Source organism: Simochromis diagramma, unplaced genomic scaffold (genome assembly GCF_900408965.1).
Source record: "Simochromis diagramma unplaced genomic scaffold, fSimDia1.1 OVJJ01000430.1, whole genome shotgun sequence".
In the NCBI taxonomy this organism is placed as follows: Eukaryota; Metazoa; Chordata; class Actinopteri; order Cichliformes; family Cichlidae; genus Simochromis; species Simochromis diagramma.
The window spans coordinates 1,226,204-1,240,910 of NW_024387258.1; the positions used below are offsets into that span (position 1 = coordinate 1,226,204).

Below are 14,707 nucleotides of genomic sequence, written 5' to 3' on the forward strand. Positions count from 1 at the left end.
GTTTGAGGTCAAGTGATTTACTCCGGTTGTAGAAAAGACACAAAGGCTAAAATGGTGTTAAGGAATCTGCAGGACTTACGAACACACAGTTCTCCACTTTCATAGAAGCCTGGACAACACTGAGAGCGTCGTCTGTACATGGTCCTTACACCTCTCCTATAGGCGGTCTTGTAGCTGATCCTGTGTAAGTGACATAAACACAGTAAAGGTATTAATGTTAAAAGATGTGTGGCGCTGACCACACTGATGTATAAAACAAAAAATGTAAGCTTGCAATGAATTATTTTCACAACAACAGAAAATGATTGTGTGAATGCACTTTCACCAGAACATCCCACAACAAGCCTTTGAACATGTCATCACTCAGCATTGTCACTCAAAGGTCGCTTAAGAACACAGTAGTCACTGCACTTATAAAGGATGAGCAGCACTTAAATGTTTAGGGGAGTTTCTCCACTTGTTCAAGGACAAGGATGTTTTCTAATATTTCAGTTTAAGCTCAATGAATCAGCTCTTAGATAAACTAAACTAGTGGCTACAAAGCTTGATGTGGTCATCACAGCTGATATGCCAACAGTTGCTCATCAGAATGACTCAAGCGTTGTGCCACTGTTTGTGTTACATTCAACCAATGTTGGAGAGTAACAGAATACATGTACCGACGTTACGTATTTACAATAATATGAGTAACTGTATTGTGTTACAGTTACCGTTTAAAAGGGTGATCATTAGAATACAGTTACTCTGTTGAAATAAGTGGATTACAAGGTGTTCTTGTCCGTTTCCTATGTTAGGCTATCCTCTGTCTAATTTTGGTAATTTCACGCATTGCCGTAAACCCAAACAAAACACAAAATAAGAGGCTCTAATGCAAGCTTCCTGTTAATTTTGGTGGCGTCAGTTACACAATAGACCCGGCGCCAGCACAACAGAGCCAGCAGTGCACGGGCAGGAATGCATTTCTTACTGACCGTGCAATGCAAACTCTGTTTGTCAGCAACCGAGCTGCTCTCAGCATCAAGAGACTCCAACCTAAAGAAACATCTGGAAGTCAGTTCTTTTTTAAAAGCTAATGTTAGCCTACTGCAGCTAGCTTGTTTTAGTTGTCGTAGCAACCTGGGTTATTTGCCACTTCAGTATCTTCGATGTACTATTGCTGTGTGATGTATTACTATTACTGAAGTAACATCATTACTGACGTTAGTTCCAGTGATGGGAATAATGGCGTTACAAGTAACGGCGTTACTAACGGCGTTACTTTTTTCAGTAGCGGGTAATCTAATTACTATTCCTATCGTTACAACGCCGTTACCGTTAACAAGAAAATGCGGTGCAGTCACGTTACTATTCTTCAACAAACAGAGGGTTGAAGCTGTCTTCAGCTTACTGCATCTTATATCAGTTGCACGGAAGTTGCTGTAAGTAATCTGGGCGCTACAGCTTCAAGCAGCTGCGCGCTCCCGCGGGCAGCGATCACCTTCTGGCAGACGATAACTTTTTGACACAACACCTGGAGCTAAGGGGGCAAAACAATCGCATGAGTGCTGCTGTTTGACTGAAATAGTCGTGGTAAGCCAATCACATGACCACTTTAAGATGACAAAGCAACAAGGTGACATATACCAGTTTTTAAATTGTGCTGATAGGCCACGTAAAACCAGAGTCATGATAAACAATATATACGCGTGCTTTTCCTCAATAGTTTCGCCACGTTTAACGTCTAAGGACAGCGCAGCGAGCACTCTCTGCTTATGAGCAAAAAATAAAAAAACAAAACAAAAACCAGCCCCTTCATGTTGGTGGGAAAATGCACCATGTCGACCAATCAAAAAATGATATGGCAACATGACATTTGGTTGTTTAGGAAGAGGGGGACGTTTTAGGAGTGACGGCGAGAGCGAGTTTTGAGATGTGAGAGATTTGTGACGTTTAGCGTGTTTGGAGTGTGTAGTTATTAGGGGTGCAACGATACACAAAATTCACGGTTCGGTTCGGTTCGATACTTTGGTGTCACGGTTCGATATTTTTTCGATACAAAAAAATGTTCATGCATTTTTAATTTGTCATTTATTAAAATTATAAATATATATTTTAACTCAAAAGTACAGTTTTTAAATTTAACCCTAACCCTTGTGCGTGTTTTTTATTTTGACAGCGAATGCGCACCTGCGGACCACTTATGTGCAGCCCTGGTTATTTAGCTCGTCATATTGCAGCCACAGAAATTCTTTTGTCCATGAAACCATAAAGCTGCACTTTCTTTTTGCCTTATAGTCTGATTTGTCATAACTTCTCCATTTTGTGGTAAGCTTTTCTTTGGCTGTCACTTCTTCACCCTGACCTGTCTTATTTGGCTCAGCAGAACTAAATATATCTGCTTTTACACACGCACTCACATAAGCTCAGCGATTCTCTGCGCGATCAACCTCTCACATGTTTAAGCTGCGGGAGATTTCACTTGTCATGTTTGCATAGTAAGCTAACGATTAATAAGACGATGTCAGAGGAATTGGTGCACAAATTATCATCACTCACAGATCAGTGCTGTTGCTCTCTATACACAGTTCGCGCGATTGCAAAGTGAAAGCAAAAAAAACAAGCGCAAATTCAAACGCGATTGCAATATGTCACATATTGACAGTGGCTCACCGATGCCAATGACATAATTACCCAGCTACATTTCTGAAAGAATGCAAAAGCATTGACATATATTTTTCCTACAATAGCCCGACGGGCAGGGAAGAGATAGATTTTGGTAGCCCGACTGAAAAAATCGCTAGCTCCGGGACGTCGGGCTAGCGATATTGCAAGCCCTGTATCTGATTGAGGAATCACTCATCTTTGGAAAAGAGAGTTTATTACAGAGAAATGGCTCTTTCCAAAATAAAAGCTATACTATCCGCTTCTTCTGGGCTATATTCTCAGCAGCATAAGGAGAATCATGTGCTAACAGCTGTCTAAATGACTCGGCTAAAGTTAGTAGCATGCTTGCTTTTTTTTGTCTGCTTCCACTTGTCTTTGCACTAGGATGATATCGGCGTAAATGTGCAGTCATATTCGTTGTGTTCCCACTAGTGCTTTCAGGTTAATCTCGTTGAAATGACCTTAACGCCGCAACACGGCAAATCTCCGTTAACGAGCTACCGCCGATCGCTCCGTGCATGGGGCTAGACGGCCAACACGTTAACGAGCTAACTGCGCTAACACACTAGTTCACACCAATGTAATTGAGCATTGCATGGCACATCCAACATACTGTTTTACTTTAGTCCATGACTCGCTTACCTTCAGGGTCATACGTCACATGAAAACCAAAATAATTCCAAACGCCAGATCTGAATGAGGTTCAATTTTTGCAAAAGTTGCAAGGAGAGCTTAACTTCTGTCTCGCTAGCTTGCCCTGCGCTCTTCCTTCTGACTATGCTGTCTGTGTTGAGCGCTCAGTGGATCTGCGCTGGACAGTGCAGCCTAGGCGGAGTAGTCGAACACAGATTCACTGAGTGCTCAACGCAGACAGCATCGTCAGAAGGAAAATTGATAAAATAAATTACAAATGTTGTATTGTTCGATACATATGCGTACCGAACCGAAAGCACTGTATCGAACGGTTCAATATCGATACGAATATCGTTGCACCCCTAGTAGTTATGTGTTGTTTTGTGTAGTTAGTGTGTAGAGTTGTGGATAGTTTTGTAGTGTGTGGGTCAGAACAATGAGGTGACTGCTGTGAATACATGAAAATAATTATTAGAATGTAATGTGTTAAATTTGCTTAGATGAGAGGGTCCAGCAGTAGATCAGATAAATAGGAAAGCTTCTATAAAGCTGACTGTAACTAACAAAGAGGTGGAAGATCTGCAGAGGGACACCGGCCTGGCACATCTCCCCTTCTAGAAGATGCATGCTTAAATGAAGATGAATAAAATGACTACTGAGTTCTGGTGCCGGCTCTGGATGCTTCGAGGAATAAAAAGAACCGGGGTGAAACTGATTTCCTAACACTGCTGAATGAAAACAGGAGGAGTGATACACCTGCTGCTGTCAGACCTGCAGGTATCAGGCTGTGATGTTCTTCTTTATAGTGGACAGAAATAATTTTTTTGGAGTGGCACAAATAATTTGTGTGGCATGTTATTGAATGCAGAACAGCTGATTGTTCTGTAAATAGTTTGGTGGTTGTTAAAAAAACAGTAAAAGGTAAATGGCTGCAAATAAGTTTGTTTGCAAAACTTGTGCATATGATTTTAAAATTGACAATTTATATTTGCATTTAAAGTTATGAAATATGATTCATTAAACATGTTTGTGGATGTTACAGTAAAAAATATAACGTTTGTTACTCAGATTTTATGTTTTTTGTCTGATTTTAGATCAATTGTGTTAATACAGTCTGTCAAAATGAAAACATGACTGTAAATTGAGGTTACAGTCCACTTGAGGTTCAGTTCAATTCAATTCGATTCAATTTTATTTATATAGTGCCAAATCACAACAAAAGTTGTGCTGGAAAGGATGATACAAGGAAAGTAAATAGTTTTTAAAGGTGACATTTAGAGGGGAAATTAAAAGTAGTCAAAAAGGGCCAATTATACCCTGGACCTCAGAGGGTTAAACTTTTTTTTAAAGTAAACAATAGTTACTTTTCAAGTAATTAATTACTTTTAGAATCTTGTAACTCAGTTACTAACTCAGTTAATTTTTTGAAGAAGTAACGAGTAACTATAATTAATTACTTGTTCAAAGTAACTTGCCCAACACTGGTTAGTTCATAGACCGTAGACTTGATGGTTAGCATTAACAACCTGCTAGCTGCAAATAATCATGTATAGTTCTGAAAGCAGTCTATGAGCTAACCTCAGCTAACGCCAGCTAACAATGTTAGCTCAGTGGTGAGTACCCTTCAGTAATAGTAATAAATCACACAGCAATAGTACAGTTGTAAAAAGCATGACAAAATATTAAGTAATCCAAAGTATTCAGAATACGTTACTCTCATTGAGTAACTTAACGGAATACGTTGCAAACTACATTTGGGGCATGTAATCTGTGATCTGTAGTGGAATACATTTTAAAAGTAACCTTCCCAACACTGCATATAACCCTTTTACATACTTTTTCTGAGGTACAGAAAAAGGAACTCAGAAGATGTGATCACAAGAGGTGTGTTAAAAACAAATATCTTGCTTTGAAAGTTTTATTTTATACTGAAGTCTCACTGAGATCAAGAGCAATTTAAAGAGTCCTGAAAGCAAACATGTCAGCACTTCAGTGATGGCCTTTTATATAGCAATAGTTAGCAGAAAAAAAATGTAAAATTATACTTCAGTAGCCTATTATAGACTATTATAGTTAGTCGAGTATTATATATAAGTAGATGTGATATCTACTCATATCTAAAATGTGTTTTATATATAAAGACATAAAGTAATGAGGTATTGACAAATGACTTAAAATGCAGCTGTTAGAAATTTACATGAGAAGTTTAAGTAATGCAGTATTGCTGTATTTTATTTCAGTGAAAAACTAAATATCATATTTTCAATTTAAGTTGTTTCCAGCTGTAGTGGCTGTTGAATATACCTAAAGCAAACGAGGAGTGTCATTTAAACGAGCCAAACTACGTTCACTTTATTTTAGGAGATACTGATCTCACGGTTTATGGTGACCACACTTGGCAGATTTTTCACATAATACCAGATATTTCAGATAAGTTCATATATCTCACTGAAATGTTACTCTGTAGCTGATTGTGTCAGTCTGTCAGTTTAAACCCTTTTTTAGAAAACATATAAAGTCTCTCTTTGATTCTGACTGTGCTGTCGTGTTGCTACAGCAAAGATAACTGTCACATCTAAGGTGTGTAGCATAGCATAAATCCTGTTGAATGTAAATAAAACACTTGAATGTGTTACTATTATTACTTACCAGCAGAGATGTATCGCGTTACTGTAATCTGATTACTTTTTTCAAGTAACGAGTAAAGTAAGGGATTACTATTGCAAAAACGGTAATTAGATTACCGTTACTTTCCCGTAGGAACGCTGCGTTACTGCGTTACTAAAACCGTGATTTTTTTGCTAGAATGTCTCACGACAGTGACGTAAGCGAGTGCGACGTTAGTGACAACAGCTGTGTGCAGATCAACAATGGATCATATATCGAGTGCAGGAGAGAGTATGAGCGTGCAGCGTTTAAAGCGTGGAAGCACTGACCTTACTTTGAGTTTGATTCCATAAAAAGTGACAAAAACATTAGCGTCCATCGTGCGTGGGAAGAAAACTTCTTTTTACAGCGAAAAAAAACCCCTAAACTTCTGAGCAAGCACCGAGTAGCTACGACGTAATGGGAAACTCACAGAGAAACTCGCGGATTCTTCAACTGACCGCTGCACACCTGCACCAGGGTAACCCTCCGCCTACCCCACTCCTGCTTTACAGGTGAAAATAGAGCAACAGGACCGCTGAGTCTTTGACTTTATTTATTTTCTGCTGTGTTTTACTTGCATCTATTTGAAAGACTGAGTGTAAACACAAAAAATATTTTATTTTATGTGCTGGAATGTGCAGAAAATAGGTTTAAATGTTAAACTAATTTCTTCCACTCAGAGAATGTTGCAGATAATTACATTTGTGCTTGATGCATAAAGTTAAAAGATTAAAACTAACAAAACAAGTTTTAAAAAGAGACTTTTCCATTTGATTACATTTTGTATGATGGATTATGCAGAAAAAGTAGAATTGGGCTGAAAGATCTATCGCTTTATCACCTCTTCAGGTTGTAAATCATGTTTTTAAAAAGTAACTAAGTAACTAAGTAATTAATTACTTTTGAAAATAAGTAATCAGTAAAGTAACGGGATTACTTTTGGGGGGAAGTAATCAGTAATTAGTTACTGATTAATTAACTAATTAATCAGTAAGCAGTGTTGGTCAAGTTTCTTGACCAACACTGCTTACTGATTAATTAACTAATTAATCAGTAAGCAGTGTTTACTGATACCACACTGCTTACCAGTATGGTAGCAATTGGTAGACAATTACTACCTAAGCCATGAATTATTGACTCAGTGACCTTCCTTAGCTCTTTGCTGCTGCTTCCAATCGTGATTCATCTTCTGACGAGTTTTAGACCCAGAAGCAACATCTGTCTCCGTATAGTCCATGTTTACAACTCAGACAATTATCCCATAATGCAATTTGTTAGTGATATCAGAATCCTGAGCTTTGACTTAACATCAGCTACAGCTAATACGATGAGTTTAGTTTTGTTTAGTTTAGTCCAGCATTGTTATTCCTGATCAAAAGAATCTGATTAAAAGTTATTTTTAAGATTGTTAAGCATTGCTTAGCATTATAATCTAAATGTCACTGAAACAAACAGCTACACTGAATGAAACATTTACGATAACTGTTAGCAAAATATGTTCATTTGTCCACTGGAACAAATGTATATATTATACCTTTAAGTCATTGATCACATTTATTTATCAATGAGGAAGGTTATTTAGTTGTAGCTTTCATTTCTAGTAGTTTTACTTTCACATTTGTAGTCTTACAGTGAAATAATTCTTTGTATTTTTTTAGGCAGAACAAAATTAGCAGATTAAAAAGCTTCTTTTAAAATCCCTAAAATCCATCCATCCATCCATTCGCTTCCGCTTAACCTTTCCAGGGTCGCGGGGGGCGCTGGAGCCTATAATCCCTAAAATATTAAATGTTAAAGGAATTAAAACAGTAAAATACTGCAAACAAAGAGAGTTGCTTTGTGCATACCTGTGTCTCGTGCATTTGAACCAGTTGAGGATGTCGGTGCATCGGGTGTAGTAAACCTGGTCAAATGGATGGGCATAAGACTCCTGCACAGTCACTGCATAACTAGAGGAACAGGGAAAAAAACAGCTTGACAGGATGAATTTCTAATTCTGGATAAACTTGTGTCATTATCGAATACACGAATATTAAATGTAATATATTAAAATACGTTTTTGTATTAACTGCAAACATCAAATATAACATAAATGTAAGTCCAACTTCACAATAGAAACCTTTTTCTTTCCTCAACTAATCAATAATATCCAAAAGCAGGTTATTAGGATGTCAAGCACTGATCTCATTATAAATACAGCGGTTAGAATAAATCAAATTTTTAAATATGAAAAACTTTCAATAGCCATTGAGTCATCTGGGGAAAAAACATTTACTCTCCTTAAAGTTCACAACCGCTCAGGTTGTTATCAAGAAACTCATCTTCCTTACCCTCCGTAGCTGGCAGCGAGCTCACTCTGTGTTTTCATTGTGTTGAACAAAGGTTACTGAACTGAGTCTAACCTTTAGCGAGAAGTCAAAGCTGTAATAATCATCAGCAGTAATATCCATTTGCACAATTCCTACTGATTACACAGAGACATTATCGATCACAGCACCTGCACTCTCCGTAGCTCTCATCAGAAACGGCATTGTGCTTTTACCCAACATACTGCTGAGTGCTGGGACCACTCAAGCAGTCACATTACCATCTCTTTGAATTTACAGCCTCGATATGTCCCCAGGAGTAAACCTTTTCCCTTTTGCATTTGATTATTGGCAAACCCTCAGCTTTGATTTGTGGCGGCAGTCCATTAGTTCACTGCAGTATTTCTTTTCTTAAATATCATTTTGAATATTGAAGAGACTCAACTGGGGAAACGTACCTCTCCCAGTGGCTGCACACATTGGGATCATCGGGGTTTAGGGGTGACACCAGGGAGCTCAAACCGCTCAGGCTGAGCCACAGCAGAGCTTGGGGAGAAACTCCATCGGTACCCATCGTCCTCCTCCTCCCTCGGTTCCTCCTTCTGTCCTCAGGGAAGGAAACGAAAACAGTGAGGAACACGAGTTCACCATTTATACTTTATGTTTTGATAACTTTTAACACGTCTATGCTGCTTTTTATCTCTTCTGCACTGGATTTCAAAGGATATTTTGAGAGCAACAGTTATAGAACACTACTGAGATTAACATTTTTTAAATACATAACTGACAAGTGTATATAATCTACACTCATTTCCACCCAAAATTTCAAATGATGTCATTCAACTAGCTGAGGCCCAAATACATGATGGTCTCAACAGCTCACTGTAACTGTGTAACTTACAGATAGCAATAGCTTGTGACACACAAAGTGAATTTTAATATTTAAGGAGAATAATGGTGTAGTTCTGAGATTTTCCCTCCACCACGTACAGGGTTACACAAAACCACCCTCGTAATGATTTTTGCTGTGCTTGTTCTGAATCTTTGGAGATTGAATTGGGGATAAAATAGGCTCGTCTTAGCTGGGCTGGCTTGTTATAGCAATGGCAGAGAAACATGTTCAAATGAATGGTACGTAGCATATTGAGCAGAATAAGAACAGGTTTTCTGGGGTATAGGAAAGCTAACCCTCCTATTCAACGAGCAGCAGGGATTCCTGTAAGGGAGCCCATAAAGCCCAAAAGTAACATATATAAATCAATCAAAAAAAATGCTTTCTCAAACCCTAATATTGGCTAGAACAGGTAAGATACACTGGTGTCTTTTGAGTGTTTGACTTGTAATTTCACTTTAAGCATGAGAAGGAGAAGACAGACACATAAAGAAAGGTTACTGTGTTACTGTGTGCTCAGCGTTTTCACATATGATTACATAAACAGTCTAAATAAAGATGCAGATCGACCCATTTAGTGCCAATTGACATGCATCATAAAGCATCCATTCGCTTTTTGAAAAACTCGTCTTCTTGTGAGCAGTTGGATTTGTATCATTCAACTCAACTTTAACAAAGAGATTCATGAAAACCTTCAAAGACACTCCAGTGGCTGATTTTGCTCTAAAAACACCAAAACTTCTTGTCGTTATGTATTTATGTATGAAAGTGAACATCTACCATTCACTCTTCCCTCTAAACAAAAATGCTCTGCATTAAAACAGACTTTGCAACTGTTCGACGTATGATTATTTAAGAAGTGTGTTCAAACTAGTGAAATTACGATAAATATTTGTGACACGTGCTGAAAAACTGACACATGCCAGAACGACAACTCGGTGTCAGATTCAGTGGACACAAACAAGAAAAGCACAACGAGGAGTAAATACTAACATTTCTTAAGATGAGAACGATATAACAACCAATTCACAAGGTAGCTAAAGTTGTGTTTGGGGCGATCCACTGTAATTTTCTGTACAGCACGGGAAAGACAGATGAATACATATCAAAAGAAAAGAGCGTAGAAATGCAGAAATCTCCTGTACTGTGCAAAATTAAATAGTAGAGCAAGCTTGCAATGCTGAGAACGCCATTGAGGAAACGCAACAACTCATTGTAGGGTTGTGTGTCTGTCACTACAACCATAAAGGAAACTGTCAATTATTCCCTAAAAATGCAAAAATTGCAGAATTTCAGTGCCCATAAATTACACTAACAGTAATTTAGTGTCATTTCTCACCGCTAGATGTATCACCTTTGTTATGCAATGGTACAATTCAATGCAAAAAAAGAATATCCAGCACAATGATTACCACGAGTTTTTCCTGTCAGTCTAAATTCTTAGCAGCCTGAGAGGATGAACGTCTCCACCCAGGAGCCTACATCCTCTGGGTGTTTGCACAATTAATGTTTTCTGGGAGCATTGTTGATGGCAGCTGTGGGATGATAGTGACATAAAATTCAACAGCAGAGCCTTTCCTCATGACATCAGGCCTTTTCAGAGGCGCACACACTGACAGCCCGGGAAAATCACAGTGATGATGAATGGATAAATGAGTGACGGAGGTGTTGCAAACCAATTTCTCCCAGCCACCCTGTCATGTAAAAGAATGACAATTGAATGTTCGTTTGTGGACAACTGGTGGAGCGTTCCCATTAGTGTGATATGAGCCGTGCCATGAGAAGATGCTGAGAAGTCAGACAAGCAAGTTTGTGTTTTTTACAGGTGTCTGCTATGTGGACATTGTTGCAGACAGCTGTGACTACACCGAAACAGTGATGACATTAGTTTAATGTCCACAGCTACATCACTCACATCCGAGATGGGACAAATTGGTCGAGTGTAATAACAAGAAAAACATACAAACTTAAAAATGGATGAAACAACAAAGCTAAGGTTTTCTTCCCTGGTGCTGTTTTCTTTTGTAACATGGAGACACCTGTTCAGTAGGAGCGACTCTCATGCTACATGGGTCTGTCACCCAGTTTATTCCCTTCTGTGCTTTATAATCCCTCCATCATTCTGCTGGTAACATTACAGAAAAACACATAAACCCACTAATTACATTTTGTTACTCCTCATTCCAAATGGAATCAATTCATTTCACACAAAACTCCATAAGTTTTATTTTTTAATTGCTTAAAATTGTTGCAAACGCATTAAAAACGAAAACAAAAATATAACACGTACATAAGCATTTCCAGCCTTTGCCATGACACTCAAAATTGAGCTCAGGTCCATCCTGTCTCCGCTGATCACCTGTCAGATGTTTCGCCTGTGACAAATCCAGTTGGTTGGATATGATTCGGAAAGGCATCTTTCTATATAAGGTCCCAGAGTTGACAGAGCATGTCAGAGTTCAAACCAAGTGATGAAGTATGAGGAACAGTTTGTAGACCTCCAGCACAGGAATGTTTCAGGACACAGATCTGTGGAACGATGCTGAAACCATTTCTGCCCTAAGCACACAGCCAAGATAACAAAGGAGTGCCCTCAGGACCACTCTGTGAATATCCTTGAGTGGGCGAGCCAGAGCCCAGACTTGAACCTGATTGAACATCTGTGAAGAGATACGGAGATAGCTGTGTGCTCCCCGTCCAAAATTAAAGTGCTTAAGAGGATCCATAAAGGAGAACAGGAGAAACGGCCCAAAAAAGGGATGTCAAGCTTGTAGCATCATACTCAAAAAGACTTGAGGGTGTAACTGAAATTGGATTTTACTCCTACAAAACGTGATTATCCAGAGTAAAGACCAGGCAGCAGAGCAGAGAGTGGCTGGCCTCTCTTAGAGATGCGGTGAGGAGTTTGGCCTTCTGGCCTTCTCTGCTCAGGCTGCTACTCCCGCGACCCGAACCCGGATAAGAGGCAGAAAAAGGACGGATGTTTGTCCTCAAATATAAAAAGCACTGAAAAACTGCTGTGTAGTGATACTGTGCATCTTGATAATATTTTATACTCCTTTTCTTTACCAATATAGTGTGCTTCCTTTCACTTTACATTCATTCATATTATTAGGGCAAGCACAAGGAGTCCTAAAGCAGTCGATCAATAAAATATTGATACAGGAACCAATACAATATATTTCCGTACTGGTATTTTATCCTATCCCATAATGCTAATGCTTATATGTGTCAAAGGTAAACATGACCCAGACCAATCAATATACAGAGCACACACATGACCTCTAACTCTGAAAGCAACCAACACACTGTTTAAGTATTTTTATTTTAATATATACCCAAAGCTAAACCAAAAATAGCATAACAAGGGTTGAATTTTAAAGTATTGCCTCATTAGATTATTACAAATATCAGAATAATGAAGTGGTACCTATGGTGCTGCTTACCTTGAACAAGGCTGGGTGTGATGGATGGTGAAATGCTGTCAAACAGATTTCTATTACAGGAAAAAATGACCCACTATTGGAGGATGGTGAACGGACCTCAGGATGCCTGTTTTAAGACAAAGACATAAAAAACAAATATTTATTAAATAAATGAAGTTGAACAGTGAGAAGAAGATTTCATTCATTTCCTTCTAGGAAAACAAGAGCAGAAAATGTATGTTCTTGTATGCTTTCACTGGATGCTTCGTCTCTCACACTTTAGTTTTATCCAAGTGCTTCACCACAACGTCCATATCGTCACCTTGTAGTCAAATGCACCTAAGGACACCAAAACTGCAGAGAACTCACTTCCTCTAATTAATTCAATTTCAGCAGATACATTCGAGCTTCCATCTGATTTTCCTTAGGATTAAACTGTAAGATAAGTCAAAACCCTCAAACATTCAGTCAGCAATAGTTTTACCTGAGCTCTGTCATATTTTATCAGTTTTATGAACATTAAAAAACATCAGAACCAAAGAACTACAGTAATGTGAATTAGAATGTGTGTCTGCAGTAAGGCGGTGTGTAGATATACAGAGCTATGGGATAGTTTGACACACTTTCAGTAGATTCTTATCCCTCATGAAGCACCGTCATGTAGGTGTCTGATCAGCGCCGAATTCATTCTCCACACATCCAGCAAGATTTATATAGATTTGTCTTCAGCCAAAGGTACAGCGAGGAGTCTTAAAACAAAATGAATGGGTGTGCAGAACAGGATCGACTCCATGCCATGAATAAGATAGCAGCTAGTGGCAATGGCTAATAACAAAGCTAATGCTAGAGGTAGATGGAAAACGTTATCAGCCCTGTCCTGCCTATAGTGTTCATTTAATAGAATAACACAATAGTGTCTAATAATTTCTGTTTCTCTTAAAGTACTAGATTAAAACTGTGAAACAGTCTACCAGGAACTAGACAGAACCCTAAATTATAAACTGAATTTCACCTGCAGTAAATATACAACCTTTTTGGACTTTTTAAACTACCTAATATTTGTACAACTAGGATTCCACTGAACTATCAGAAAACTGAGAAGCTAGCCGGGGCATCGATACTCGTTGCTATGTAACAACATTGTAATAGCCATTGACGGATTCTTGTTACTTTAATATGATATACGCACACATACACACACCCACATCGTGATACTGGTACTCAAAGTGTGTCAGAAGAAAAAGTAGTGTTCAAGACAATGTCTTTGTGCATCTACAGGAAGTCTGAGGGGCTGCTAAGAGAAAAACTGTGGTACTGCACGAGGAAGTCAGGAGCGGCAGAAGTATGTGAGGCTTGTGCAGGACATGTATGAGTGTGGTGGGGTGTGGGGCAGGAGTGACACATGGGTTTAAGGTGGGAGTGACTCTGATTGGTCTGGTTGATAGATGAGGTCAAAGAGGAGTCTAATAATTATGTTTTTCCTTCTTTCATCCCTTTGTATGTGATACGCCTTGATGACAGATACCCAGTAGGATTGTCTTATATGCATCATGTTCCCTCCATTTAGGCTGGAATTGGTTTGATGTTTAAAGGCACACAGTGATGGAAAAACAACGAAAGGAACAAGCCTGTTTTGAAAATGTGAGGAGCAGAAAGTGTGCAAGGCGTAGAGAACATGAAGGTAGATGAGTTTAAATACCCAGGCTGAACCATCCAAAGCAAAGGACTGTGCATAAGAGACTTAAGTATTATTATGTGAAAGGGAAGGTTAACAATGATGAACAAATGATTTGATGCCCCCTGGTGCCCCAATCCAAAAATCACGAGTCTAAAGTAATAAGACAGAAAACATGATATGCAAGAGAAAGAGAGCATATTTCTCCCGACTTGGTTTCTCTTCATTGGCTCACTGTTACATTCAATTCCATTTAAAATCCTTCATCTCACATACAAGGGCTTGAATAATCAGGCCCGTCTCATAGTACCATATCACCATGATACCACAATTCACTCAGAAGCTGCTGGATACTTGTGGTTCCTCTGGTATTCAAAAGTAGAATGGGAGGCAGAACCTTCAGACGCCTCTTCTGTGGAACCACCTTCCAGTTTTGGACTTGGGATTTTGATCAGGTGACCCTGGACCCTCCTTTAGTTATGCT

The 14,707-nt window shown here is 38.8% G+C and overlaps 1 protein-coding gene across 5 annotated transcripts in view; it reads right to left on the minus strand.

Moving 5' to 3' along the window:
* The window catches only part of LOC120715268 (multiple epidermal growth factor-like domains protein 11), a 254,980-nt gene that overhangs the window by 187,548 nt on the left and 52,725 nt on the right, over window positions 1–14,707 (minus strand). For 3 of the 5 annotated variants that reach the window (XM_040002149.1, XM_040002152.1, XM_040002153.1), the window contains exons 2-5: window positions 12,570–12,675; window positions 8,690–8,833; window positions 7,773–7,874; window positions 80–180 (exon numbers count right to left, since the gene is read on the minus strand). In XM_040002149.1, coding sequence (XP_039858083.1) covers window positions 80–180; window positions 7,773–7,874; window positions 8,690–8,805 — 319 coding nt within the window. In that variant the 5' untranslated portion in view covers window positions 8,806–8,833; window positions 12,570–12,675. Of the gene's footprint in view, window positions 1–79; window positions 181–7,772; window positions 7,875–8,689; window positions 8,839–12,569; window positions 12,676–14,707 lie in introns of all 5 variants that reach the window. The other 2 variants (XM_040002151.1, XM_040002150.1) reach the window with 2 other exon arrangements.